The 27,074-nt window shown below is 50.6% G+C and overlaps 2 protein-coding genes across 5 annotated transcripts; one reads left to right on the top strand and one right to left on the bottom strand.

Annotated features, from left to right (window-relative positions):
- The first annotated feature begins 5 nt into the window (after positions 1–5).
- On the top strand, positions 6–10,487 carry LOC138825560 (zinc finger protein 668-like). 4 transcript variants are annotated; one of them, XM_070020200.1, is made up of 6 exons: positions 9–603; positions 2,786–2,840; positions 4,920–5,112; positions 6,502–6,698; positions 6,954–7,616; positions 8,447–10,487. In XM_070020200.1, the coding sequence occupies exons 5-6, from the start codon at positions 6,970–6,972 to the stop codon at positions 9,654–9,656; spliced, it is 1,857 nt and encodes a 618-aa protein (XP_069876301.1). In that variant the 5' UTR covers positions 9–603; positions 2,786–2,840; positions 4,920–5,112; positions 6,502–6,698; positions 6,954–6,969; the 3' UTR covers positions 9,657–10,487. The 4 variants fall into 4 exon arrangements, with proteins under 4 accessions (XP_069876302.1, XP_069876301.1, XP_069876300.1 ...); XM_070020199.1 differs by lacking the exon at positions 2,786–2,840; XM_070020201.1 differs by lacking the exons at positions 2,786–2,840; positions 6,502–6,698 and having other exon boundaries at positions 6–603.
- Positions 10,488–18,363: 7,876 nt separating this feature from the next.
- On the bottom strand, positions 18,364–25,656 carry LOC138825558 (syntaxin-4). Its single transcript, XM_070020194.1, has 11 exons — positions 25,417–25,656; positions 25,141–25,239; positions 24,939–25,038; positions 24,703–24,777; positions 23,400–23,470; positions 21,031–21,139; positions 20,877–20,953; positions 20,441–20,578; positions 19,222–19,332; positions 19,048–19,146; positions 18,364–18,966 (listed from the first exon to the last, which is right to left on the bottom strand). The coding sequence occupies exons 1-10, from the start codon at positions 25,444–25,446 to the stop codon at positions 19,063–19,065; spliced, it is 894 nt and encodes a 297-aa protein (XP_069876295.1). The 5' UTR covers positions 25,447–25,656; the 3' UTR covers positions 18,364–18,966; positions 19,048–19,062.
- Between the last annotated feature and the right edge of the window lie 1,418 nt (positions 25,657–27,074).

Genomic DNA, 27,074 nt, shown 5'->3' with positions numbered 1-27,074 from the left:
GCGCGGCGGTTTTCCTGCGTACTATCTTAGCCACACTTCCGCTCGCCGCCGCTCAAGTCCTTCCGGTGCTTATTGAATAAACGCCGAAGAGGGGAGAAAAACATAATAAAAACGATCGTAATGTCCTGCCGGCCCGGCCACGGCCTTTTGGTGACACTTTTCATGAGGAGCCTTGAAAGACACTTCTCAAGACATATGGGTGAGGCTTCGCCAAAGGAAGTGTTGTGAGATAGAAGCGGATTTAGGTCCCACCGAGCTTGAGAACCTAAGTCTGGCCCGACCTCCCACCTCCCGGCTCTCGGAGACACTTCCGGTGGCCGGGCGGGTGTACATGCTGTCAGTGCAGCCCGGCCTCCCCTCCTTTGGACACCCCGAGACTCCAGGCAAGAGGTTTCCCTGCCGTCGCAGCTCGGAGGCGTAAACTTTCGCTCCTTCCTCGGCCGGGGGAAGCTCCCGCCACTTCCGTTCTCTGGCCTGCCCGCCCCGCCCTCCCTGCGTCCCGCTGGGTCCTAGCGCCGTCCTCTACCCTTCCCGCCGCGTCCCGGGCTCGGTGGGTGCGCCAAGCCGACGCCAGCGCCACGGAGCCAGCCCGAGTCGGATCAGGTAGGAGACGCCTGCGACCCGTCGCCAAAGGCCTCGGGCAGCCTCGGCGCGGACGCGATCCAAACTGGCTTCAGTTTCCCTGTGGGCGCCGTAGGAGGACTGGGCTGGCCCGGGCGCGAGCTGCGCGGGCGGGGCGGGCGAGGAGCGGCCCGGGAAGGCTACGGGGCCCAGCATGGTCCTAGAACCCGCCGGCTGTCCCCCGCGGGCCGGCTGCTGCGGACGCCTGAGGTCGGCCGACGATGCTGCCGGCCTTACCCGGTACGGGCCCAGGGGTCCTAGAGCCCGTCTTGTTGCGGGCTTTTGTTTCTGCTTGCGCGGCCTGACAAGCCAGGTCCCCGGCAACCGTGGGCCCCCTCCCCGGCGGAGGCCCTGACCGCCCCTCCCGCGGTCCTAAAGAACGCCATCTTGCAGGCCTTTGTCCTGCCTGCGGTCCTTGGTCCATTCATTTGTTCCTCCCCGCGATCTCCATCGACTCTTGCCACGTTGTGAAAGCTACGTTTTCCTACGGTTTATTCCAAAAAAAAAATGAGTCAGCCCAAGGCCCTGCCCTACAGGGACTGCCTGTCTGGCGACATAGAGAGCGAGGAGCACTGGGCTTCCATAGCTCTTGGCTCCTCCGTGGATTGTCTGGTAGGCCCAAAGGCCGTGCAAACTCCCTTATATTTCGGGGGCCTCGAATTTTTTTTTGCCGATGAGGAAACTGAGGCTCAGAGCGTTGTGGATCCTTGGGGAAGGGAGTAATGGAAGGATGTAAAATGTGTTCCCGTGGGCGAAAGGAAGCAAGGGCAATAGTACCTTTAGAAGTGGGCTAATTTCAGAATGTAGCTGGAGCTTAGGTTGCTTTCCAGAGAGAGGGCACACAGCCACAGAAGCTGAGGCTGAAAAAGGAGTTGGGATCAGGTTGTGAGAGAGCTGACCAGGTATCAGACCTAGAATATGACTAGCGGCCACCTTTAGAGTTCCACTAACTCTCATCAGATCTCTTCTGGTACCAAGGCTTATGTGATGTCTTATTTGTTTAGGATTGGAGACACTTAAATGTCTCCTTTTAGTTCCATTCTCTCACAGACCCTAACCTAGGCTTTTGGGGAATTCAGTCTCTTTACCTGATGAACACGCTCCTTCACTACAACAATGAATGGAATATCTCGGGGCCATATTTGGACTTTGTGAGCTTGAGGGATGAGAAATTCAGTTAATAAACAGCTGCTGAGGGCACTGGTGGCTCACTCCTAACAGGAGACTGAAATCTGAGGATTGTGGTTCAAAGCCCGGCAGGGCAGGGAAATTTGGCAGATTCTTATCTTCAGCTAATCAGTAAAAACCTGGAAGTACAGCTGTGGCTCAGGAATTGAGTGTCAGCCTTAAGCAAAAAAGCTATGGAACAGCACCCAGCCTGAGTTCAAGTCCCAATATGGGCACGAGTGCATACACACACACCAGTTGAAATCTAACCTGCCATCAAAGCAATAGGGAATAAGGGATAGAGAGTCTGATCCAGGAGCTCTGAATACTATAATTACTTTGTTTCTGTATGGTATTACTTCTTATAAGAATGTTACTCTTTTGAGAACCCGTGTGTGGCTCACACCTGTAATCCTGGTTATTCAGGCCGTTTAGATCAGAGGATGGGGGTTAATGCCAGCCCTAGCAGGAAAATAAGTCCCAGTGACACTCTTACCCCCAATTAATCACAGAAAAAGCCAGAAATGGTTGCTCAAGTGGTAGAGTGCTAGCCTTGAGCAAAAAGAGTTCAGGGACAGTGCCCAGGCCCAGAGTTCAAGCCCCAGAACCAGCCAAAAAATAAAAATTAAAAAATGCTGCTCTTGTTGCATTAGGGCTCTACCCTTATGACTTCATGTAATTTTTCTAAATCTCTGTGTCAAAATGTCACAGTGAGGGTTAGGGTTTTAATATATGGATTTGGGAAAAACATACTGTCTTTAACAAACTCCTGAGCAGTTGTGAGCTTAGCTTGAGAAATTTGAGCAGTATACATAAAATGCTTAGAATGACAGTTGGCCACAGTAAGCAGTGTGGGATCCAGATGACACCAGCTGGGTGCTGGTGGTTCATGCCTGTAATCCTACTCGGGAGCCTGAGATATGAAAATCTCAGTTCAAAGCCAGCCTAGGCAGGAAAATCTGTGAAACTCTGATTTTTTTTTTTTTTTTTTTTTAAGGTCGTGGGGCCTGAACTCTGGGCCTGGGCGCGGTCCCTCAGCTCTTCAGCTCAAGGCAAGCACTCTACTACTTGAGTCTCATAGACTTTCCTGCCCAGGCTGGCTTGGAACCACGATCCTCAGATCTCAGCCTCCTGAGTAGCTAGGATTACAGACATGAGCCACCGATGCCCAGCTTCTGATCTCCTATTAACCACCAAAAAAGCTAAACTTGAGTTATGCCCAGTACCAGTACAAAAAATAAAGGAAAAGGAAAGAAGGGCTAGAGAGTAAATAGCAGGGTTACAGATAGCATTAAGAAAGTTAGTCACTGGGGCTGGGGGTTTAGCCCAGCGGAAGGGCGCCCGCCTGGCATGCACAAGCCCTGGGTTCGGTTCTCAGCCCTGGTTAAAAAAAAAAAAAAAAGAAAGAAAGTTAGTCACTGTCATAGGGATGAGTACTTGCCTAGCGTGCTTGAGGCTCTGATTTTTATCCTGTCACTGCAGAAAAGGAAGGAAGAAGTGAATGAGTCAGACCCAAGCATGATGATGCATGCCTGTAATTCCAGCATTTGAGGTAGAAGGAGGAGGATCAAGAGTTGGAGACCAGCCTGTAGAGTTCCAGAACAGCCACACAGTGGAGACCCTGATGAAAGATAGGAAGGGAGGGAGGGAGGGAGAAAGAAAATTGGTCTCTTGACCACTTCTTTGAGAAGTTGTCAAGGACCTGATACCCAAAGGCAACCAGGAGACAGCTATACAAAGCTCTTGGGGGAATCATGGAAAGCTGGCCTGGTGGGTGGAGTCTAGTGATGTAGGGGAGAGGGATTAGAAGGTGAGGTAGCAGGAATTAGATGGATTGGAGCCTTGTTGACCTTGGAAAAAGTACCGGTCTTTTTCTTGGGAACAGTGTCATGATTTGGTTTAAAAATCCTCATATGAACAAAAACAGGCAGAGAAAGAGTCCAGCTCCAGGTTTGATGACTTGAATTTGAATCTGGGCTCCTTGATTAGCTCTGTGTCCTTCTGCACAGTTGTGTTTTTTTGTTTTTTGTTTTTTAACTTTGTGGCATCTTGATCTCCATATCTTAAAAAGAAAAAAGTTGTAATAGAACTATATCTTTCTCTAGAATGTGTGCAAACCTAAAGGTATGTGTTTGTTTTGCTTCTGAGGCTAGGGGAAGCAAGAGCAGGGTTAGGCAAGTTCTACCATGAATGACATTCCATGTATTTTGTTCTTGTGTTGGTTGAAGGGTTGCAGCAAGTGTGCTTAAAATACAGATTCTTAACCAGGTGCTGGTGGCTCACACCTGTAATTCTACCTTCTTTGACTGAGATTTGATGATCGTGCTTTAAAACCAGCCTGAGCAGGAAACTGTCCATGGGATTCTTGCCTTTAATCAACCAGCAAAAAATGGAAAATGGAGCTTCAGGGAAAATACTTGAAGCCCTGGTATTGGCACCCAAAATAAATAAAGAAACAAAATAAAATACAGTTTCCTGTGTCCTGCCTAGATGATCATTTTGATGTAGGGATTTTGCAAAACTCACCAGGGTTGGAAGAGTCATCAGTAAACTGAAGTGAGGCTCTAATGGATTGTAGACAGGCCTAACCTATTTGATCCTGTATGGAAATGGGTGCCAAAGGTACAGTTTTCCTTGGGGAATGTTTTGGACTTCTTCCCCACCCCCAGTAACTACTTCATAGATAGGAATATCAAAGCCCAGATCCAGCAAGGGCCAAAAGAGGGCCAGATCTAAGAACCAGTAAGCCCAATCCTCTGAGATATGAAGGGTACTGACTGTGATTGGAAAGCATTTCCATAGGATAAGAGAAGACAGATGAAGTCTAAACTTATAGTTCTGTTCATTGTGAGGCTGATTCACAACTTAAAACAATTTAAACAGCTAGATTCAAGTCTCAGCTACATGAGTTAATAACTACAAGTTAACATCACTTTCAAAACCTCAGTTTATTCATCTGTAAAATGGGCACAGTAGTCCCTACTTTAAGAAGTGATGAATTAGGCAAGGTAGCACATCAGCAAAGGGTCTGCTTCTGAAAATGAAATAATTGAGGGTGGTATTTGTTTCTATCTCATTCAATCCTCTGATCCTGTAAGGTTAAGTACTGTTTTTACCTCTCCATTTTTCAGATGAGGAAACAGGTTCTAAGTCATGCAGTAAATTTCACAAGGTTACATCAGCTGGAGAGCAATGGAGTCAAGATCTGAAGCTGGGCATTCTGGCTTCAGAGGCTCTGCACTTAACCACGGTACTGTCCTGTTTTTCTGGACCTCAGTTCCTTTATCAATGAAAAGGACATTGCTCATGGTGTTGACGTGAAGGGTAAGTGACTTAACACATGAAGAGTGTAGGATACTGTCTGGAATTTGGCATATTCTTAATAGATGTGAGCTATCACTTTTCTTCCTTCTTCCTTTTGCTCAAGACTGATGCTCTACCACTTGAGCCACAGCTCCACTTCCCAGTTTTGCTGGTTAGTTAGAGATAAAAGTCTTATGATTTCTTCTCTCCAGGGTGGCTTCAAACTATGGCCTTCATATCTGAGGCTCCTGAGTAGCTAGGATACGGGTGTAATCTCAAACTCGGAACCACCAATGCCCAGCTCAGAGCTCAAGCCTTTTTATTCATCATCATACCCCCAGGGTACAGTGGTCAATTGAATATAATGAGAACAGAGGTGTTTGTGATTGGAGTCAAAATCCAAAGAGGAAAGTAGGGCTTAAATGAAGGACATGATTTGGGAACAACCAGGGAGCCATGGAAAGTTCTTGTGTAGGGGAGAGGGACCACAGAGAAGCCACATTTTGAGATATCAAATTGGGAGTCTATTGGAGAACGGACAGCTGCAGGTTGACTCCTAGCAAAAAGACCTGCTAGCCTTAACAGCCTTAACAAAAGTGTTATATCTAGGCAGAACAAATTGGATGAGCATACTTACATCTAATAAAAGTGTTACACATAAAACAAAGCAAGCAACAAGGGGCTCTGAGCCTCTCTCTCTTTCCTCAGCTTCGCCCTCCTCCTCAATCTGTGTCGTAAGTTAGAAGCCAACCCCTGAGGCACACAGATGAGGAAACTGGCTTATAAACAAGCAGTGATTTTCCTGAGATCTAGTAAGTTATCCCAGGGCTTGAAGTAGAATGGAGGCTGTCTAGCCTCTGGGCACATCTGGCTCTTCTCACCCCTGGCGCTCCCCTCCCCCTCCCCAGCTGCTGCATCTGAGCTCCCTTAAGTGGATCTGCTGTAATCCTTTTCCCTTCATCCCCTTGGGGAGGATGAGCTGGTGTTAAGACTAATGCAGCCATTAATCCTATTTCCTCCCAAATGTGATCCCTGGAGCAGCTGGGTGACTGGTATCTGGGCTCTGGCCCAGTAAGTAGAAACCTCTGCTTAGAGCTGGTGTCCCAAGAGGCCTTGGTAGATCAGATTCATCGATTATGACTGAGAAAGAGGCTACTGACAGCCTTGAGAGCAAATAAATCTCTCCATTACCAGAGTTCTGGGATTAGGAGAACAACTGGGAAGCCAGAGCAGAGGGTGGACCAGGATTCCTGCCTGGGTGGAGTCCCGTACAGCTGTTCAAGGCCAGAATTCTTTGTGAACAGTTGCTTCTCTGAAGGGTTAACCAACCAGACAGGGAGACAGCTTGAATATATTGGGGTACCACATGGTGCCAATTACATTTAGCCAACTGGCTTCTCCTTCTCCCAGACCCAGGTCTGTCTTCCCTGGGAGATTGGAAACCTTCAGGTTAAGAACCACAGCTATTTATACTGAGTCCTGGCATAGTCCTTGGACACTGAGCTGAAGAAGGAAGATGGCAAGACTAAAGGAACCTAGGCATTCGAGACCGCCACAGGATTTCTCCACACTCTGAAAGTTCACAGAGATTGTGGAGCAAAGTGCAGGTAGATCTTTTGGGACCTTAGCACCCACTACCCCCTACCCCAGTCCTTCACCTGGTTCATTCCTAGCCTTGGTGAGCAGATCACAGAGGAAACGGGAACGCTGAGTTTGAGTCAGGGATGGTTGGCAGGAAGGATGTGGGGGTCGTGTGGTTTGTGCCGTCCCAGGTGGATGAGCAGATGAGATTATAGGATGTTTTGGTGAGAAAGCGGGCCTTGAAGGACCATGGCTGTGGCCTGACTTTGCTTCTCTTGCAGAGAAGCCCCACCCACCATGGAGGTGGAGGCGGCAGAGGCCCGGGCCCCAGCTCCTGGCTACAAGCGGTCTGGCCGCCGCTATAAGTGCTTGTCCTGTACCAAGACATTTCCAAATGCGCCCAGGGCAGCGCGCCACGCTGCCACCCATGCACCTGCAGACTGCAGTGAGGAGGTGGCCGAGGTGAAGCCAAAGGCGGATACAGAACCCAAGGCTGAGGAAGCCGGTGGGGACAAGGTGTCAGGGTCAGCAGCCAAGCCTCGGCCTTACGCCTGTCCGCTGTGCCCAAAAGCCTACAAGACGGCACCCGAGTTGCGCAGCCATGGGCGCAGCCACACAGGCGAGAAACCCTTTCCGTGCCCGGAGTGTGGGCGTCGCTTCATGCAGCCAGTGTGCCTGCGCGTGCACCTGGCCTCGCACGCTGGCGAGCTGCCCTTCCGATGTGCACACTGCCCCAAGGCCTATGGCGCCCTCTCCAAGCTCAAGATCCACCAGCGTGGTCACACGGGCGAGCGGCCCTACGCCTGCGCAGATTGCGGCAAGAGCTTCGCCGATCCCTCGGTGTTCCGCAAGCACCGACGCACTCACGCCGGCCTGCGGCCCTATGGCTGCGAGCGCTGCGGCAAGGCCTACGCCGAGCTCAAGGACTTACGCAACCACGAACGGTGAGGGCCCTGTCTGGGGGGCTGGAGTCTGCTTGGAGGCGGTAGCCAATGAGGACTGGGGTGGAGGCTCGCGCAACAGAATGAGCCAATGGGGAGGTGGGCGTGGTCCTTGGGGGGTGGGGCTGGCTTCCTTGGTAGAACTGGGGTTGATCTAATGGGCGGAGCCGATGACTAAAGATGGAGCCTGGGAGAAGTTGGGGTCTGACGGGCAGGTTCTAAGGAAAGCTGGGGAAGGAGCATGATTTAAAGTTGGGCATCCCTGCTTGGTCTTTGGCGAAGTCTGGGTGTGAGTTGGGCTTGGCTCACCCGAGTTTCCAATGTGCAGAGGGGTCTGCTTTTTTGTTTTGGTTTTTACTGTGTATGGGGGTGCAGGTGGGAGGGCCGAAGCCTGAACTCGGCCCAGGCACTGTCCCTTAGCTTTTTTGCTTAAGGCTAGCGCTCTACCACTTGAGCCACAGCTTTACTTCCAGCGTTTTGCTAATTGGAGATGAGTCGCATGGACTTTCCTGTCCAGTGTGGCTTCGAACTGTTATCCTCAGCTCTCAGCCTCCTGAGTGGTTAGGATTACAGGAGTGAGGCACCGGTGCCCAGCAGGGTTTTTTTTTCCTTTTTTTTTTTTTTTTTTTTTTTTAAGTCGGGATCTCGCTGTGTATCCCAGGCCGGCCCCCCCAATCCTCTGCCCCCACCTCGGGAGTGCCCTGGGGTTTCTCCCCGTGGCTCTTAGGGGACCTTTAAGGGTGGTCTCTAAATGACAGCTCGGACAGGCAGCAGGGCCCTGGACCCTGGGAGGGTCTGTGGCCCTCACGCCCGGCTCCCCGCGCCCCCCGCAGGTCCCACACTGGCGAGCGCCCCTTCCTGTGCTCTGAGTGCGGAAAGAGCTTTTCTCGCTCGTCGTCGCTCACGTGCCACCAGCGCATCCACGCGGCGCAGAAGCCCTACCGCTGCCCGGCCTGCGGCAAGGGCTTCACGCAGCTCAGCTCCTACCAGAGCCACGAGCGCACGCACTCGGGCGAGAAGCCCTTCCTGTGCCCGCGCTGCGGCCGCATGTTCTCCGACCCGTCCAGCTTCCGGCGCCACCAGCGCGCGCACGAGGGCGTGAAGCCGTACCGCTGCGAGAAGTGCGGCAAGGACTTCCGGCAGCCGGCCGACCTGGCCATGCACCGGCGCGTGCACACCGGCGACCGGCCCTTCAAGTGCCTGCAGTGCGACAAGACCTTCGTGGCGTCCTGGGACCTCAAGCGGCACGCGCTGGTGCACTCGGGCCAGCGGCCGTTCCGCTGCGAGGAGTGCGGGCGCGCCTTCGCCGAGCGCGCCAGCCTCACCAAGCACAGCCGCGTGCACTCGGGCGAGCGCCCGTTCCACTGCAACGCCTGCGGCAAGTCCTTCGTGGTGTCCTCCAGCCTGCGGAAGCACGAGCGGACCCATCGGAGCAGCAGCAGCGAGGCTGCGGGGGCCGCCCCCCAGCAGGAGCTGGTGGTGGGGCTGGCCCTGCCGGTGGGCGTGGAGGGCCCGGCCGCCCCAGGGGCGGCGCTGGGGGACCCCCCGGCCGGGCTGCTGGGGCTGCCCCCGGAGTCGGCCGGTGTGATGGCCACGCAGTGGCAAGTGGTGGGCATGACGGTGGAGCACGTGGAGTGCCTGAACACGGGCGGCGCGGAGGCGCCCGGCCCCATGGGCGAGACGGGCGAGGAGGGGGGCGGCGAGGAGACGGACGAGAAGCCCCCGCAGTTCGCGTGTCGCGAGTGTAAGGAGACCTTCTCCACGCTGACGTTGCTGCGGCGCCACGAGCGCTCGCACCCGGAGCTCCGGCCCTTCGCCTGCACCCAGTGCGGCAAGAGCTTCTCAGACAGGGCCGGGCTGCGCAAGCACAGCCGAACCCACAGCTCCGTGCGCCCCTACGCCTGCCCGCACTGCCCCAAGGCCTTCCTGAGCGCCAGTGACCTGCGCAAGCACGAACGCACGCACCCCGCGCCCATCGAGACCCCCGCTCCCCTGGAGCCCCTTGTGGCTCTGCTGGGAATGCCTGAAGAGGGGCCAGCCTGAGCCCGCCGTCCCCCCATCCGCGCCCAGCGCGTGTCTCCCGAACTGCCTTGTGCCCCACCCCACCCCCATCTCCCCAGCTCGATCTAGACTCTGGGTAACCTATTCTTGGGCAACTAGCTCACCTGGCTGCACCCGAGAGCTGGCATGCTGGAGGCTGGGCGCACTTGTGAGGACTGAAGACCCCTCATTAAAGCATCCACTCCGACACCGGGTCCTCTAATGTGTTCTAGTTGGGGTGAGTGGTTGGGAGTTTGAGCATCAGGTAAGGTTCAGTGGAGACCCCTGAACTGACCGCAAACTAGAAGGGTTTTTAGATGCATGGTTTCCCAAGGAATCTTAAAGGATATCTTGGGACAAAGGATTCCGTGGCCAAGTCGGCACAGAAGGCCCTCGGCCCTTGGGAATTCCTGGTGGTTCCACGTTGTATACATTGAAGGCATTAAATCCTGTACCAACAGATCTGTTTAGATGTGTTTGTCCACACTTTGGACCATGGAAACCTTTTACTGAGTAATGCTACTTCTTCTGTCCTTTTATGGATAATTAATGGAGGCTCAGCATTTACCTCCTGTAAATAATGGTGACAAACTAGAAAATATACTTGAAGGAAGAAAACACTCCCATGCACAACAATGAAACCCATGAATTACAAAGGAAAAAAAGCTCACAAGAAATGTGCAAACCCTATATGAAGAAAATGATGAAGTAATGAGGACATGAATGGAAAAAGTTGTTACTAAAAGGACTGGGATTTAGCTCAGTGGCAGGACTTGCTCAGCATGTGACTTCTATCCCCAGCACTGGGAGAATAAAAAAAGTTTGATCCTTAAATTCACGGCCATTCTAGAAGATTTCTTTTCTTCCTTATTTGTATGCATGTTTTACATCCTTAGCAAAAGAATCCCAGGATTTTTGCTTTCACATGATTGTCTTTTTTTTTTTTTTTTTTAATGGCTTTTGATGCTAGTTAAGGTCAGTACATAGAAACCAAAATGACAGGTTTGGAAGCTATTTTGCCATTTTTTTTAAGTCTTTGAGCTGCAGGTCAAATCTAAGACTGATCATTCCGTACCTATTTAACCTGCCTATGAGGTTCACAGTGATTTTTCTAGCTCTGTGATCACATCAGTGATTTTAAATTCACCAGTGTAGCTGTTTTGTCAGTAGCTAGACACTGATGATGAATTTGGGGCGTTGATAGCTCATGCCTGTAATCCTAACTACTCAGGAGGCTGAAATCCAAGGTTTACAATTCAAAGCTATCCTAGGCAGGAAAGTCTGTGAGATTCTCATCTCCAATTGACCACCAAAAGCTGAAAGTGGAGCTATGGTTCAAGTGGTAGAGCACCAGCCTTGGCAACAAAGCAAGGGACGCCCCAGATCCTGAGTCTAAGCCTCAGTACCAGCATGTATGTATGCATACATACACATGAGAAATTGGATGATGACTTTGGAGCATGGTGCAGTAAGACCCTGGCATTTGTCTATTTTGGAATACTCTGCAGAGCATCTCCCAGGATATCTTGTGTGTGCCATTACGTGGCATTGAAAGATGGCAAAAAGAACCCAGAGAGTATCTTTTTGACAGGGTGATTGAACCCAGGGTCTTTTATATGCAAAGTGCACACCACACCACTGAGCTACTCCACACAACACATTAAAGAAAAAAAAAAAAAGGTGTATAAATCCATGAATGGAGTGAGACAGGATTTTCTGAAATAACCCTGAAGATTTCTGTGACTTAAGTGTGACTTTTGGAATGAATCTGGAGAAGACTGCTACATAGCTTTCTTTGAAATATATCGATTGTGAAGCCTAGATTTAATCTCTAGCACAAAAGTGAAGGGGAAAAAAGTGTCAAGCCAGGCGCTGGTGGCTCACACCTGTCATCCTAGCTACTCAGGAGGCTGAGATCTGAGGATCTCGGTTCAAAGCCAGCCCAGGCAAGAAAGTCCGTGAGACTCTTATCTCCAATAAACCACTTGAAAACCAGAAGTGGCGCACTGTGGTAGAGTGCTCACCTTGAGCTGAAGAGTGTAGGGACAGTGCCCAAGCCCAGAGTCAAGCCCCACGACCGACCAAAAAAAAAGTGTTAAGTGAAAAACACAATAGGAGGATAAGATTTGATGAAGGATGGCAAAGTAAAATGTGGAACCATTTGATTGCGTGGTTACTATATGTGGTTGGTATGTTCCCCTTTGGTCCAAATTACACACAAGTGCTCAAATTCTTGCAGAATATTTCCAGATTACTCAAGAATTGATTGTAATTTCTATCCACGAGGGCCTTCCCATTTATAAACCAAAGGTCAGGATAAACCAGAGCTTCCTTTATGTGCTTTTTTTCTTTCTTTCTTTTTTGGTGCAGGTACCTGGGCCTGAACTCAGGGCCTCCCACTTGCTTGAGTCTCCCAGGCTTTCCTGCCCAGACTGGCTTTGAACTTTGATCCTCAGATCTCAGACTCTTGAATAGCTAGGATTACAAGTTGGAGTCACCAGTGCATGGCTCTTTGTTTGCTCTTGCTTCAGGACTTGAGGCCACCATGTTGGCAGTGTCAGGAAGTGACCAGGGTGCAGCCCATTTCCAGACTCACATGCCAGTCACGAAGAACAGTATAGCAGGTGGTCACAGCTGGGCCTGGGACATAGGTGGCACCAGGAGCCATGTGTCATGCCTAAGCCTCTAGATTCAAGGTAAGAGTCTTTAGGCTGGGTACCAGTGGTTCACATCTGTAATCCCAGCTACTAGTCTGAGACTTGAGGATCATGTTTCAAAGCTAGTCTAGGCAGAAAAGTCCAGGAGATTCTTATTTCCAGTTAGCCACCAAAAAGCTGGAAGTGGGAAGTTGAACTGTGGCTTAAGTGGTAGAGTGCCAGCCTTGAGTGAAAAAGCTAAGGTGCAGCATCTAGGTCAGGGTTTGAGTCTCAGTACATATGCGCACACACACAGACACACACGTGCCAGTCAACAGATCAACAGATACAGAGGCAGAAAACCAATCCCTTGGCACCTTTTTTCTGACACTCCATGTGCTCCATAGGCCAATCTACACTCCCTAAAGACACAGGAAAAAAAAAATATATATATATGTCTATTTTTTAACAGCTTACCATATAATTAACTTCAAGTATACTAGTCTGGTTTCAACTTATTCACAGGATCACATAGCCATCACAATTCTAGAACACTCTTGTCCCCCTATGATAAGCTCTATGCCTATTAGTTGTTATTCCCATTTTCCTCCATAAAACCATTCACCTTGGGCTGGGAATGTGGCTTAGTGGTAGAGTGCTTGCCTAGCATGCATGAAGCCCTGCAGAGCCTGCAGTGGCGCTGTGGCTCAAGTGGCAGAGTGCTAGCCTTGAACAAAAGAAGCTCAGGGATAGTGCCCAGGCCCTGAGTTCAAACCCCAGGACTAGCAAAAATAAAAATCACCTCAATCACCCATCCATTTTCTGGCTGTAGGTCTGTGTATCTGCATATCTCATCAAGCGGAATCATACTAGCTGAGGTTTTTTTTTTACTATCAGCTTCTTTCACTTAGCATTGTGGTTTCAAGGCTCATTCACTATGGAGTTTTTATCAATAGCTTATTCCTTTGGACAGTATTCCTTGTGCAAATATACTATATTTTGTTTATCCATTCACTGGTTGAAGTTCTCTTGGATTGTCTAAATTTTTTAGGTTGTCTCTGGAGTGTGTGTGTGTGTGTGTGTGTGTGTGTGTGTGTGTTGTCTCTGGAGTGTGTGTGTGTGTGTGTGTGTGTGTGTGTGTGTGTGTGTGAACTCAGGACATCATGCTTTTTCACTTAAGGCTGGTGCTCTACTGCTTAAGCCATAGCTCTTTTTCTGGTTTTCTGCTGGTTAATTGAAGGTAAGAGTCACAATGACTTTTCTGACTGGTCTGTCTTGGATCCTCAGATCTTAGCCTCCTGAATAGATAGGATTACAGACATAAGCCACCAGTGCCCAGCCAAATTGGGGTTGGTTTTTGTCAGTCATGGGCACTGTCCCTGAGCTTTTTTGTTCAAGACTAGTGCCCTACCACTTGGAGCCACAGCACCATTTCCAGTTTTCTGGTAGTTAATTGGAGATAAAAGTCTCATGGATTTTCCTGCCTGGGTTGGCTTTGAACTGCAATCCTCAGATCTCAGCTTTCTGAGTAGCTAGGATTTCAGGAATGAGCCACCAGCGCCCAGCTCAAGTTGTTGTTATTCTTCTTCCTTTTCTCCTCCTCCTCCTCCTCCTCCTCCTCCTCCTCCTCCTCCTCCTCCTCCTCCTCCTCCTCCTCCTCCTCCTCATCCTCCTCCTCCTCCTCCTCCCACATGAATTTTCAGTATATTTGGAGCATTTTTTTTTTCATTGAATTGTCTTCAATTAAGTAATGAAAGGGTTGTTTGTTTGTTTGTTTTTGTTGGTCGTGGGGCTTAAACTCTGGGCCTGGGCACTGTCCCTGCGCTCTTCAGCTCAAGGTGAGCGCTCTACCACTTGAGCCACAGCGCCACTTCCGGTTTTCTAGTGGTCCATTGGAGATTAGAGTTTCCCTGACTTTCCTACCCTGGCTGGCTTTGAACCAAGATCCTCAGATCTCAGCCTCCTGAGTAGCTAGGATTACAGGTGTGAGCCACCGACACCCGGCTGAAAGGTTTTTTTTTTTTTTTATTCATTCCTTGATGTACATTATCTGCCTTTAAACTGGCACCACACTGCTTTTTACATTATTATAACTTTGTAGTATGTTTTGAGATCAGAATCTCTGAATCCTCTAAGCTAGTCCTCTAGCTTCATGATTATTTTATTTTTTGTTTTGAGTCCTTTGCATTTATATTTGACTGTTGTTTGTTCATTTATTCATTCATTCATTTAAACAAGATCTTACTATGTAGTCCAGGCTGGCCTTGAATTTACAATCCTCTTACCTCAGCTTCCTGAGTGCTGGGATTACAGGATTTTATCACCATGCCTGGGTCTATTTCAATTTTAGGAACAGCTAATTGGTTTTTGTGAAAAGGCAAAAGAAGGAAAAAACAGATTTTTTTTTGGCCAGGAATTGCAAAAATAAATTTGAGGAGTTTGCCATGTTCGCAATGTTAAACATTCTGATGTTTTTGCATTTAATGTGATATAAATGCATTGCTTTCTATTTCATTCTTTTGGACCATTCCTTTGCCAGCAATGAGAAACAATATAGTTTTGTATTGTATATTCTTGTATTCCACCACCTTGAATTTATTAGCTGGTGTGTGTGTGTGTGTGTGTGTGTGTGTGTGTGTGTGTGTGTGTGTGTGTGTGTGTGTGTGTGTGTGTGTGTGTGTGTGTGTGTGTGTGTGTGTGTGTGTGTGTGTGTGTGTCCCTGTGTGTGTGTGTGTGTGTCCCTGAGGCTTATTTTTGTTTTAGTTTTTTTTGGTAGGTCAGGTCATGGGGCTTGAACTCTGGGCCTGGGCGCTGTCCTTCAGCTCTTCAGCTCAAGGCAAGCACTCTACTGCTTGAGCCACAGCAGGACTTCTGGTTTTCTAGTGGTTTATTGGAGATAAGAGTCTCACAGACTTTCCTGGGCGGACTTTCCTGTCCGATCTGGCCTTGAACTGTAATCCTCAAATCTCCACCTTCTGTGAGCCACCGGCACCCAGCCCTGAGGCTTGCTTTTGTTTTTTTCTTTTCGGTACTAGGTTAGGCAAGTGCTGTACCACAGAGCCCACACCCAGAGGCCTCCCTGATAGCTGTCTGTATTTAAGATCATGCTATTTGTAAATAAAGATAGCTTACTTTCTCCTTTCCAACCTAGATGTCTTTTTTTTTCCTGTCTTAATTTTCCAGGGTAGAATTTTAGCCTATGTTAGGTAGACATGGTGGGTGGCAACCACCAGTTGCTGGTGGCTCACACCTGTCATCCTAGCTACTCAGGAGGCTGAGATCTGAGGATCACAGTAAAAAGCAGGAAAGTCCACAAAATTCATACTTCCAGTTAACCACCAGGAAACCGGATGTGCCTGTGTGGCTCAAAGTGGTAGAGTGCTAGCCTTGGGCAAAAGAGCTCAGGGACAGCACCCAGGTGCTGAGTTCAAGCCCTGTGACAGACAACAAGGAAGCAAGCAAGAAAAAAATGGTGACAACCAGTATTCTTGTGTGTCCCTGATCTCAGGGGGAAAGCATCTGGTCTTTCATTATGAATTATGAGAATCCTTGTAACTTTTTCACAGATGGATTTCTATAATTAGCAAGTTGAGAAAGTTCCCTTTTACTCTTAAAAATGTTCAGCTTTTTTTTTTTTTTACTTTATTAGGAAAGAGTATTGCTTGTTGTCAAATGTGCTTTCTGTGTCTGTTAAAATGATTATATGGTTTTGTTCTTTATTAATAATCTGTGTTAAAGTAATTGATTTGGGGCTGTTAAACCAACCTTGTATTCGTGGGATAGCTTCCTCTTGGTCATCTGTATAATCCTTTTCATATATTGTTGGATTTGCTTTGCTATTATTTTGTGGAGGATTTTTGTGTCTGTATGTATAAGAACAATGATCTGTCATTTCCCTCGGATTTCTTTGTCTCATTTTGTTATCTGAGTCATGTCCTGTCTTTTGTTTTGCTTCTGCCCCAACTTCCCTTACATCCCCACTGTCCTACCTGATCTTTCTCAGGTGACAAAATGTATCTGCAGAATAGAAAATCACAGACTCTGCACTGCACACTGCAGCTGTGGTCCCCTCCCCATCCCCAGTAATTGGGAGGGAGGGAAAGAGGAAACAGATGAAAAGAAAGGAAAGGAGCCCCAACAGGAGAGCACTCCAGTCAAGGCTGAGACAGAGATCAGGAAGAGACAGAGGACAGTAAAGGGCAGGTTCTGTATGTGTAGTATTCACTTTCAGCCAGGAGTTGGGTTCTGGGGACCAGTTCCTGACCACTACTAATCTACAGGCCACCAGCAGAAGTCCCCCCCTTCCCCTACCCAGACTTCCTTCTGCAACCAGCTCTGACTTCATCTCCCACTCAGCAGGCTCCAGCTCCAACAACTTTCTGATTTGTTTTTTTCCAAGCCTTGATACCATCACACTTGCTGCTCCCCTGAGGAGGCCCTAAATTTGCCTGTGATACACATTTCCTTTAGAGTCTCAGTTAAGATGTCACTAAATGGATAATGATGGCTCACTCACACCTGTTATCCCAGCTAATCAGGAAGCTGAGATTTGAGGATGGAGGATCAAAGCCAGCCTGTGCAGACAAATGCAAGAGCTTCTATCTCTAATTAGAGGGTCCAGCAGTCTTGAGTGGAAAAACCAAACAAGAACACAGCTCCACTTTTGGCTTTTTGCTGCTTAAATAAAGATAATAGTTTCACGGACTTTTTATTTTTATTTTTTATTATTTTATTTTTTATGGGGCTTGAACTCTGGGCCTGGGCACTGTCCCTGAGTTTCTTTTGCTCTAGGCTAGCACTCTACCTACTTTCAGCTTTCTGTTTATGTGGTACTGGGGAATCGAACCCAGGGATTCATGCGTGTTAGGCAAACTCTCTACCACTAAGCCACATTCCCAGCCCCTTCCTAGTAACTCTTTGAGCTGACGGTGGCCTGTTGACTTATTTGCTACCTGACTGGATTAGAGCAGAATTGATCTGTACAATTTGAGTCATCACGTCGTGGGCTGGGGAATGGACCACCTTGGAGAAACCAGGGTCCAGGCTCCTCTGTCTCCTCTACCTTTGTCCAGCCCACCTGTTAACCTGTAAATCAGGTATGCAGCTTCCCATCAGGTATTTGGACACTCCTGGGCTCGGGAGCACTTCTCTGTGAAGTCCCCTCCTTACCCCCTTCCCTAAGCCCTCATCCCTCCTGCCTCCTTGGGAAGTGTGTTGATCTGGAGCTCTACAGTAATCCAACCCGTTTTGGGTGGCCTAGGGAGTCACTCAGAGACCTCACCCAGATCTTTCCTCAGGGCACCTCGCTGGTTAATCTGAGATCTAGGGGGCCTCCAACAAGAGCATCCTACAGCTACACCCAGAGCGGTGACCAATCGTCACCGCGTTGAGGCTAGGCCACACCCCTGGTGGGCGGGAGCTCCGCTGGGTTCATGCTTGGCCAGCCTCGCCACTTGGGACCACACGGGGGCGCTGCGGCTGGCCGGCAGCAGCGAATGGGAGGCGAACCGGCAAAGCCACTAGGCTCGGCCCGGCCCTCGGGCCCCCGGCTCCTCCGCCAATCCAGATCCAGGGATGCGCCTTCCAATTCACACTGCCGAGGGACAGGGGCGGGGAAAGCGACGGCAAGCACAGACCTTGGGGATCCAAGCCAAGCCCGGCTCCGTGCTGGCCAGGCATCCGGCCGGCAGCCAGCTAGCTCGTCCTTTGAACCAGGTGTCCTGGACAGCAGCCGTATAGATCCCTGTCTAGAAATTGGGCTCCTGAGCTGAGAACCGCTAGAAATGTGGAATCAGGGCTTGAAGTTGAAATGCCTGGAGAAACCAGGGTCCAGGCTTTCTCCCTCCTCTACCTGCTCCTCCCCACCCCCAATAACCTGTAAGTCAGGAAGGCCGCTGCTCTGTGGTGATGGTGTGCAAAGTCCAGGTCATAAAAGGCGGTTCAGGGCTTGGCCTGACCGTCCTCACAGCCTGTCTCCTCATTGACTATTCCAAATAAATGTGGCCCCCTGTGAGACCAGCCCTCCATCAAGTGGATTCAAAGTTAACAGCCTCAATTACTTTTTCATGATGCCTTTTAATTGTGGTCTCAGGAAAGCTTCAGATCTCTTGTCTCTTACATACATCTATGTCCCAGCCTGGCCTGGTCAACTCATGGCTTCAAGGATTTTTTTCAGTCAGTGACAGGACAGTATTGAGCTGAAGCAGCTGTGGGTGTTACTTCCCCAATCCACTCCACCCATCAGAGCCAGACTGCTGTAATTGCAACCCCTCAGGCAGTCTGACCCGAGTCTGCCCAGAATGGGGCCTGGCTGGGGATGGCCAGGAGATGTCCGGGATACAAAAGGCCTTGGCCCGGCCCTTCTACGAATACACAGGCACAAAAGTCTCCAAGCTTTTTTCTTTACTTTTTTTTTTTTTCTTATAAAAATCATGTGTTCCAGCCAAACAGGACACCGAAGGCACTGTCCTCCCCAAACTCCACACAGGTTGGAGAGGGGACCCCTCCCCCATGAATGAGCAGCTACCAACCCCCAAAGAACCATCAGCCCCTCTGTACAGGGGCCAGTGGGAGGTCAGTCCAGCTGGAGGCTCTGCTCTGCCCTGCCCCCATCATTGCTGGGAGAGAAGGCCAGGCCCTGGGTCGCTGAGGCCCTGGGTCCCTGGGATCCCCAGTGCCTACAAGAGAAGGATGATAAAGGTCTGGGGGGAAGAGAGGAGACTGGTGTTGGGGGTCAGGGAAGGCCCACCACATCTCACCAAGAACGTGTGTCATTATCCCACTACTGTGGTGATGGCAATGATGATCGCCAGAATGAGGACAGTGATGGACACACAGATGATAATCATCACTTTTTTCTAAAGAAGGAGAGGAAGGGTCAGGGAAGACCACTCAGGAGCTCTGAGGGCCAGGGGGCAGGGCTGCAGTCTCACCTTTCTCGCTTTCTTCTGGTTCTCCAGGGCTACTTTGACGTGTTCCTGTCCACGTTCTACATAGTCTGCTGAGCTCAGGATGTTCTTCTCAATCCGGTTGATCATCTCCCCCTGTTCAGAGGATAGGGCAGTTCAGGGAGGTATGGATGCTCTCTCCCCCTGCTCAGAGAACGGGGCAGGTAAGGGAGGCGTGGGGGTGCAGCAGCTCCTCTGCCCATCCTAGAATGTCCTTTGATGTAGTCGTAGGGCTTGAACTCTGGGTCTGGGCGCTGTCCCTCAGCTCTTCAGCTCAAGCTAGCACTCTACCACTTGAGCCACAGCCCCACTTCCAGCTTTTTCTGCTTATGTGGTGCTGAGGACTCAAACCCAGGTCCTCATGCATGCAAGGCAAGCACTCTACCATTGAGCCACCTTCCCAGCCCCTAATGAAAGACATTCTTGACAGCAAAAAGCTATACCAACTAAGATCCAGTGGACCAAATCTGACCAGAAATTCAGACTCCTAAGAATAGTGGTTTCCAGGTCCTCTTTGGCCATGTGGACCTTTCTACCCTCTTCTCATATTCTATATGTCCATTTGACCCCAGGGCCTTAAATGACTCATACCTTTTTCACAGTGAACTTTTTGGGGGGGGTCATTTGTAGGGCTTGAACTCTGGGCCTGGGTGCTGTCCCTGATCTCTTCGGCTCAAGGCGAGCACTCTACCACTCGAGCCACAGTGCCACTTCCAGATTTCTAGTGGTTAATTGGAGTCTCACAGATTTTTCTGCCTGGGCTGGTTTTGAACCAAGATCCTCAGATCTCAGCCTCCTAAGTAGCTAGGATTCCAGGCGTGAGCCACCAGCACTGGGAAGATGGTGAACTATTATTCAGACACAAATGTGTCTGAATTCATCCATTCTTCTAAGCCCATCTCCCAGCTGCTAGAAAGCCCTTCCCTGTCCCTGCCTCCTCCTGGTACTACCAGCCTTCAGGTCCTACTGAATGAGAGCCCTTTCCTATGATTCCAAGTAGGCATTGGCTGTAGCACTATATATGAGATATATATTGCCATTTGGGTAGCTTGGGGATTTGGGTAAATGCTACCTTTGGGGGCCCAGCCCAGCCAGGAAGAGCACAAAAGCCCAGGAGAGAGTCTAAGGGTAGCGGTGGCCCCAGGTCACAGCTCTGGGTTCTGACTATATGATCTTGAGTCTGGAGGCGACCCAGGACGCGCACCTGCATCTCCACCTCAGTAGCCAGGAAAGTGAAGATCTCATGAAGCTCCCGGATGCTGCGTTCCAGATGCTGGATCTCACTGTGCCGGGCTGAGATCTCGTTTAAGGCCTGTCGGGTCACTTGGGTGTCTTTCAATATCTGGGGGGAGTGGGGGGGGGGGTGGACATGAGTAAGGGAACAGGTCAGAGAGAGAGAGATCAGCCAGAAACCTGGAAATTCCTGAAGCAGCTCTGGCCAGGGCTTGCTGAGTAACTCTAAGCATGCAAATGAATTCTCTTCTGAAAGAGATGGCTGCTCTTAATCAATAGACACCTAAGGGCAGGCAGGGGGCGTGGCTCCAGTGTACCTGCCTAGCAACTGGGAGGATCTGAGTTCAAACGCCACCCCCTTCCCCATACATCAGAGCGCTGAGAGGCGGATGGCTGTGGCCACTCACATTAGACACAAACACCTCGCTCTGCCCACTGTCCAGCATCTGTTCCAGCTCCTCGTCTGACACCATTCCAGCATTGGCTGTGAAAGAAAGGGCCGGCTCAGAGCTGGGTCAGCATTCCCGGATGCGATGCGGCTGGCTGACCGCCCCAACTCACTGATCTTCAGCTGTCTCCGGATGCGCTCCACGTTCTTCTCGCGGTATTCGGACTGTGTTGAGTTGCACTTGTTGATGAGTTCCACAAATTGCTGGGACAGGACTCCGTGCTAAGGACAGAGTGTGCAGGATAGGGACCCTGAGTAGATGGCTGCCTGCCTTAGAAGTCCCATGGAACAACAGCATGAGTTTCCTGAGACACCCATTGCCTTTACCACCCCATCATAACCTGGCCAGGCTCCATCGCCTCTCTTGGTCCGGGAAAGCTAAAGCCTTCATGGCCCTACACAAGCTGCTGCAGCACCCACGACCCCTCTCAGCCTCCTCCATCAGCCTTACTCCATCATCCATCCATCAAACCACCGGGGTCCTCCACTCCAGACCTTTGGACTGAACTGCTCCTTCCCTACAAACACCCCTATGTCTTTGTTCTGACATTTGAGAACTTTCTGTAACACACACACACACATTTATTTTTTTGTAATACTGGGGGAGGGAACCCAGGGCTATGAGCATGCTAAGCATACATAATAACCCGAGTCCTTCCAACCCTTCCAAATGTTATCTAAATTGCAACCCTTTTCATTCCCCATTTTTTTTTGGGGGGGAGGGTCAGTCTTGGGGCTTGAAATCTGGGCCTGGGTGCTGTCCCTCAGCTCTTCACCTCAAGGCTAGCACCCTACCACTTGAGCCACAGTGCCATTTCTGGAGGTTTACTGGAGATAAGAGTGTCACAGACTTTCCTGCCAGGACTGGCTTTGAACTGTGATCCTCAGATCTCAGCCTCCTTAGTAGCTAGGATTACTGGCATGAGCCACCAGTGCCCAGCTTCTTCCCCATTTTTTAAAATACTGTGTTCTAAAAGAATTTATTTTATTATGGCAATTGCTTCACTTGACTAAAATATAAGTATTTATATGGGGGTAGTGCACATGCGCACTGGGGCTTGAATTCAGGGCCTGGGTATTGTCCTTGAGCTTCTTTTGCAAAAGATTAGTATTCTACCACTTGAATCAGACTTCTAGTTTCAGCTTTTTGGTGGTTAATCAGTACTGGGGCTCAAACTCTGAGTCTGGGAGCTGTCCCTTAGCTCTTCAGCTCAAGGCTAGTGCTCTATCACTTGAGCCACAGCGCCACTTCCAGTTTTCTGATGGTTTATTGGAGATAAGAGTCTCATAGATTTTCCTGCCTGGGCTGGCTTTGAATTCTCAGAGTAGCTAGGCTTATAGGCATGAGCCACCAGCGCCTGGCTACTTTTTGTTCACAAAGGATATGGCACACAGTAGACAGTCCCTGTGTACCTGTTAAGTACCTGCTGAAGGTCAGCTCACTGCTTACACTAAAGGGATGTTTGTGTGCCTAGGTGTACCAGGCCCCCCTGGACACTTAGCATCTCACACTAAGGACCACCACAGGGTCTCCCAGAAATGCCTTACTTTGTTCCTGTCTTGATGACTTAAATGAGCTCTCTTTCTTTAGACAGGGATTTGCTATTCTCGACTCTGTTTTGCCTCCTTCTAAGACACTTAAATCTCTCCATCTCCAGTCTGGGAGCTTTACTGAGCTTGGAGTTCATCTACTCTAATCCAAGCCTCCCAAAACACTAAATCAAGAACCTAGTTAGGCGAGGTGCTGGTGGCTCACGCCTATCATCCTAGCTATTCGGGAGACTGAGATCTGAAGATCACGGTTCAAATCCAGCCTGGGCAGGAAGGTCCATGAAAACTCTTATCTTCAATAAATTCAGAAAACTGAAAGTGGTGCTGTAGCTCAAGTGGTAGAGCACTAGCCTTGAGCTGAAGAGCTGAAGGACAGCGCCCAGACCCAGAGTTCAAGCCCCATGACCTTCCAAAAAAAGAACCTAGTCAGATCAATCTGCTTACTAAGATACTGCTCCCAAAGAAGTTCCTCTTTAGTATTACCCCATCCATGTTCCTCTTCCTGGTTTTTATTTAATCTGTCTATGGGTCAAGGATGACCCTGTTGTGTAGGTGGAAAACCTGTCAGTCATTTCTGACTTCTCCCTTTTCCTCCCTGTGCAAAGTTGTCGACAACTAAGTCCTGTATGTGCAATGTCTTTAGTCCCTACACAATCTAGAGGTTTTGAAAGGCCCATCTTCCTATGCCAAGTCTGGGACACAGCAGAATGGAAAAGAAAGCTGGTGTTACAACAGATTGAGCATCAGACACCTGAATTCTCCCACCTGGAGGGAGTTCTCTCTCTGAGCCTCAACTTCCCCATTTGGAAAAATCATCTAGCCAGAGATGATGGATTTGAAAATCTCTAAGAGCTCTTCCTCCACAATCTGCCACTTAATGATTTATGAAACACTTACTGAAATGCCTTAATTCTAGGAAAACCAAACCTACCTGGGTTTTTCTCATTCTCGTGTTGACTGAGTTGTAATTCTCATCAGCTTCCTCCTTCTGGGGCTCTATGGCTATGGGGAAAAAAACAACAACAAGGGTTGGGGGAAAGGAAGGTTTGATCCGAGACTTAAAACTAGGGTTAACCACGTGATTTTTTTTTTTTGTTTTGTATGTCCCTCCCCCACGGTATAAACCCTGTTTTCACTGTATTTGTTGTTGGTATAATTTGGGGAGTGGAAGGGAAAAAACAAATTGTTTAAATAGGGATACAGGTTGACCCATTGCAACAATGACATGTATAAGATGCTAAACTTGACAGTTTAGGCAGGGGGGAGGAGGGGATGAATGTAGTTGTGGAGATGGGAGGGAAGGGATGGTAAGGGAAAAACAAAGGAGGAAGCATTAAAAAAAAAAAACTAGGGTTACAGGCATGAGGCACCCACACACACACATCACTTTGCTGGTTATTTTGGAGATGGAATCTAGCACACTTTTCTGCCTGGGGCTGACCTCCAACCATAATCATCTAGATCTCAGCCTCTTGAGTGGTTAGAATTACAGGCATGAGACACTTACTACTCAGCTTGACCTAAGTCTTCTAAAAACCATTTGAAGACTAGGACACAGGGCCAGGGCCAAATCTTGGCTGCATAACAGGAAGGCTCTTGTCTTTGTAGGATTTTTATTATAAAATGAGTAGGGGTTGGAAATGGAGCTCTGGTAATGTGTGCTTAGCACACACATTTGATTTCCAACCCCCCCCCCCAAAATATGGTGATTTTGAGCCTCTAACAGGAGAAAGTTTACTTTTCTTTGCATGTTCCACAAGTTTGAAGAGGCTTCTTCTTCTTTTTTTTTTTTTTTGGATCCGGTTGTGGGGCCTGAACTCTGGGCCTGGGCGCTGTCCCTCAGCTCTTCAGCTCAAGGCTAGCACTCTACCATTTGAGCCACAGCACCACTTCTGGCTTTTTTTTTTTCTGCTTATGTGGTGCTAAGGAATCGAACCCAGGGCCTCATGCATGCAAGGCAAGTGCTCTACCACTGAGCCACCTTCCCAGCCCTGAAGAGGCTTCTTAATGAAACTCCCAAGTATCTCCTTACAGGCTGCACATGGGAAAGCAAGAACTACAGGAGTGAATAGTTTCATTGTAAATAAAGGAAGCTGAAAGCGGGCAGAGATTCTAGAGCCACGCTTACTGTGTCACCCTGATATATCACTGGCCTCTCTGAGCCACATACTCATTAGATGTGTCAGGAATGGGGCGGGACTGGAGGGAAAGACCTGTCTGAAGCTCTAACTCACCCTTCAGCTGTGTGCGGATCTCCCTCCCCAGCTGTTTGATCTCCTCGCGCAGGTTCTGCAGGTCTTGCTTCATACCTAAAGGAGAAGGCCACAACTTCCAAACCACAGATTCCCCCACCCCCTTCTCCCCCACCTAACACACCTCAAGTAAACCTCCCCAGCCAACACCTGCATGGAACTACAACCCCCACAATCCATCGGGCTGCGCACGCGTCTGCGGGGCGGGGGGTGCTTACTCTCCTCGGGAAGGGGCGTGGCGAGGATGGTGACCTGCTGCTTCTCCAACTCCCGGACTTTATTCTCCAGCTTGGCCATAGTCTGTCGAATTGTCTGGACCTAGGGAGGAGAACCGAGAGGGATGGGTAGCACTGCAGGCCACCATGCTCCTCGGTCCTCCTGTCCCCTCGGAGAATCCAGGCCAAGACGCGCGCCTCTTACCTTCTGGAAGAACTCCTCGTCCGGGCTGCCCAGCCTGGCCGTGCCCGGCTGCACCAGCGCGACGCGCTCCCTGTCCTCATCGTCCGAGCTGTTCTCCCCCTGCCAGGGCCCAAGTCTCTGGCATCACTTCCTCGCTGCGGCTCTCACCCCGCAGGACCCACAGGCTTCCGGGATTTTCCTTCCTGGCCACCAGCCATCCCTCCCGGCTCCGGGGGTCAGGGCTCGCGCACCCCAGTCCGCCCGCCCGTGCCCGGCCCCGCCGCCCGGATTGCTCACCTGTCTCAGCTCGTGGGTCCGGTCGCGCATGGCGGCCCGAGCCCCGAGGGCCTCAAGATTCTAAGTTTGGAAGTTTCGTACCCCACTCGCACTGACAGTAACCCCCTCGTCCCGAGAACCCCGCCACCACCCCCCTCCGAGCCGCGGAACACCCCGCCCCTTGCACCGTTCACAGAAAATTGGAAGGAGCTGTCCTCGGGACCCCCCCTAAAATCCCACAGGTTGGAATTCCCACTTCTTCCCCCCTCCCGCGCTGCACCCACGGCCCCTCCCCTCCGGGATGATTCGAGCATGCGCAGAAGCTCGCGTCCCTTCCTCACCCCCAGGGGCGGGGAGGAGACGGGAGTGGGGAGGGGGGGAGGGAAGGAAAGAGAGACCGGAAGCCAAGGCGCCCCGAACGGAAGTGTCCCTGCCAGGACGTGAGATCCCGCCCCCCCCCCCTCGGTCGAAACGTCGGATCTTCAAATGGAAATCTGGTCGCCAAAAGAGGCGGCAACGCGTCACCCGAACGTCATCCGAGAGACCCGCATCTCAGATCACCCCATGGCTCTCTCCCCCGGCCCCCGCCCGCCCCCGCCGCCGCGTCACGTGACCGGCCTGCCCCCGCCCCCCGGCCTCGAGCGCCGCAGAACGTGACTCCGGCCGTCACGTGTCCCGGCTCTGTCAACGCGGCCTCGGGGACGGCGGATCTCACGACGTCCCCGCCCGACCCCCGGCGTCGGAGCCGGGGAAGGGTCGCTGCCCGCCCCGGAGCCCCGTGGAGTCAGAGGGCGATGGCGTGCCAAATGCTCTTTTCCTTGCTTGGGGGGGGTCGGGCGGCGGGACGACTTCCCCTCCCCACGCCGCGGGCCGCGGAGGGGACCTTGGGGAGGAGAGCAGCGAGCATCGCGGGGACCTTGAAGGCCAGAACATAATGAGATCTGCATCTTCGCCGTCAGAGGACTGCAGGGTTTTTGGCAGGCAGAGGATCTGGGGGTGGGAAGTGACCTCACCCGAGGCTGCAATCTCTTCTCCCGCATCCTCCTGGCACAGCCCGACAGGTGGGCGGCCGGCTCCGGCGAGGACACTGCGGGCCCGCCGTGCCTGCCACCTCCGAGCAGAGACCATTTCAGGGCAGCTGACAGAAGCGTCTGTGTTGGGTGGATCCGGATGCTTCCCGATCACCTACACCCCTCCACCCTGCACCTGAGGTCTAGGCGTGACTTCCTTGCTCTCCACCGAATCCCAGCACCAAGCTCACTACCATGCACATCATGAGCCCTAAGAAAAGATGTGTTCAGAATCTTTAGCTTTCCAACTTGGTGCCAGTGATTCGAACCCATTATCCTAGCTACTCGGGAAGCTGAGGCAGCTCAGAGTCAGCCAGGATGAGACAGCTATCGCCAGATAACCAGCAAAATGATGATCTGGAAGGTGTGGCTCAAGTGGTAGAGCACCAGTCTATGAGCAAGAAAGCCAAGCAAGAACTCCAGACCCCGAGTTTAAGCCATGTTACGCACACGCTTGTGTGGTACTGGGACTTTCACTCAGGGCCTAGGTACTGTTGCTGAGCCTTTTTGCTCAAGGCTGGTACTGTACCACTTGAGCCACAGCTCCACTTCTGGCTTTTGTGGTGGTTAATTGGAGATAAGAGTCTCATGAACTTTCCTACCCAGGCT

This window comes from Dipodomys merriami, unplaced genomic scaffold, assembly GCF_024711535.1.
Source record: "Dipodomys merriami isolate MVZ:Mamm:240054 unplaced genomic scaffold, mDipMer1.0.p SCAF_138, whole genome shotgun sequence".
Lineage (NCBI taxonomy): Eukaryota > Metazoa > Chordata > Mammalia > Rodentia > Heteromyidae > Dipodomys > Dipodomys merriami.
The sequence above is the reverse complement of the archived record's forward strand: the minus strand, read 5'-3'. Positions and strand labels throughout refer to the sequence as shown.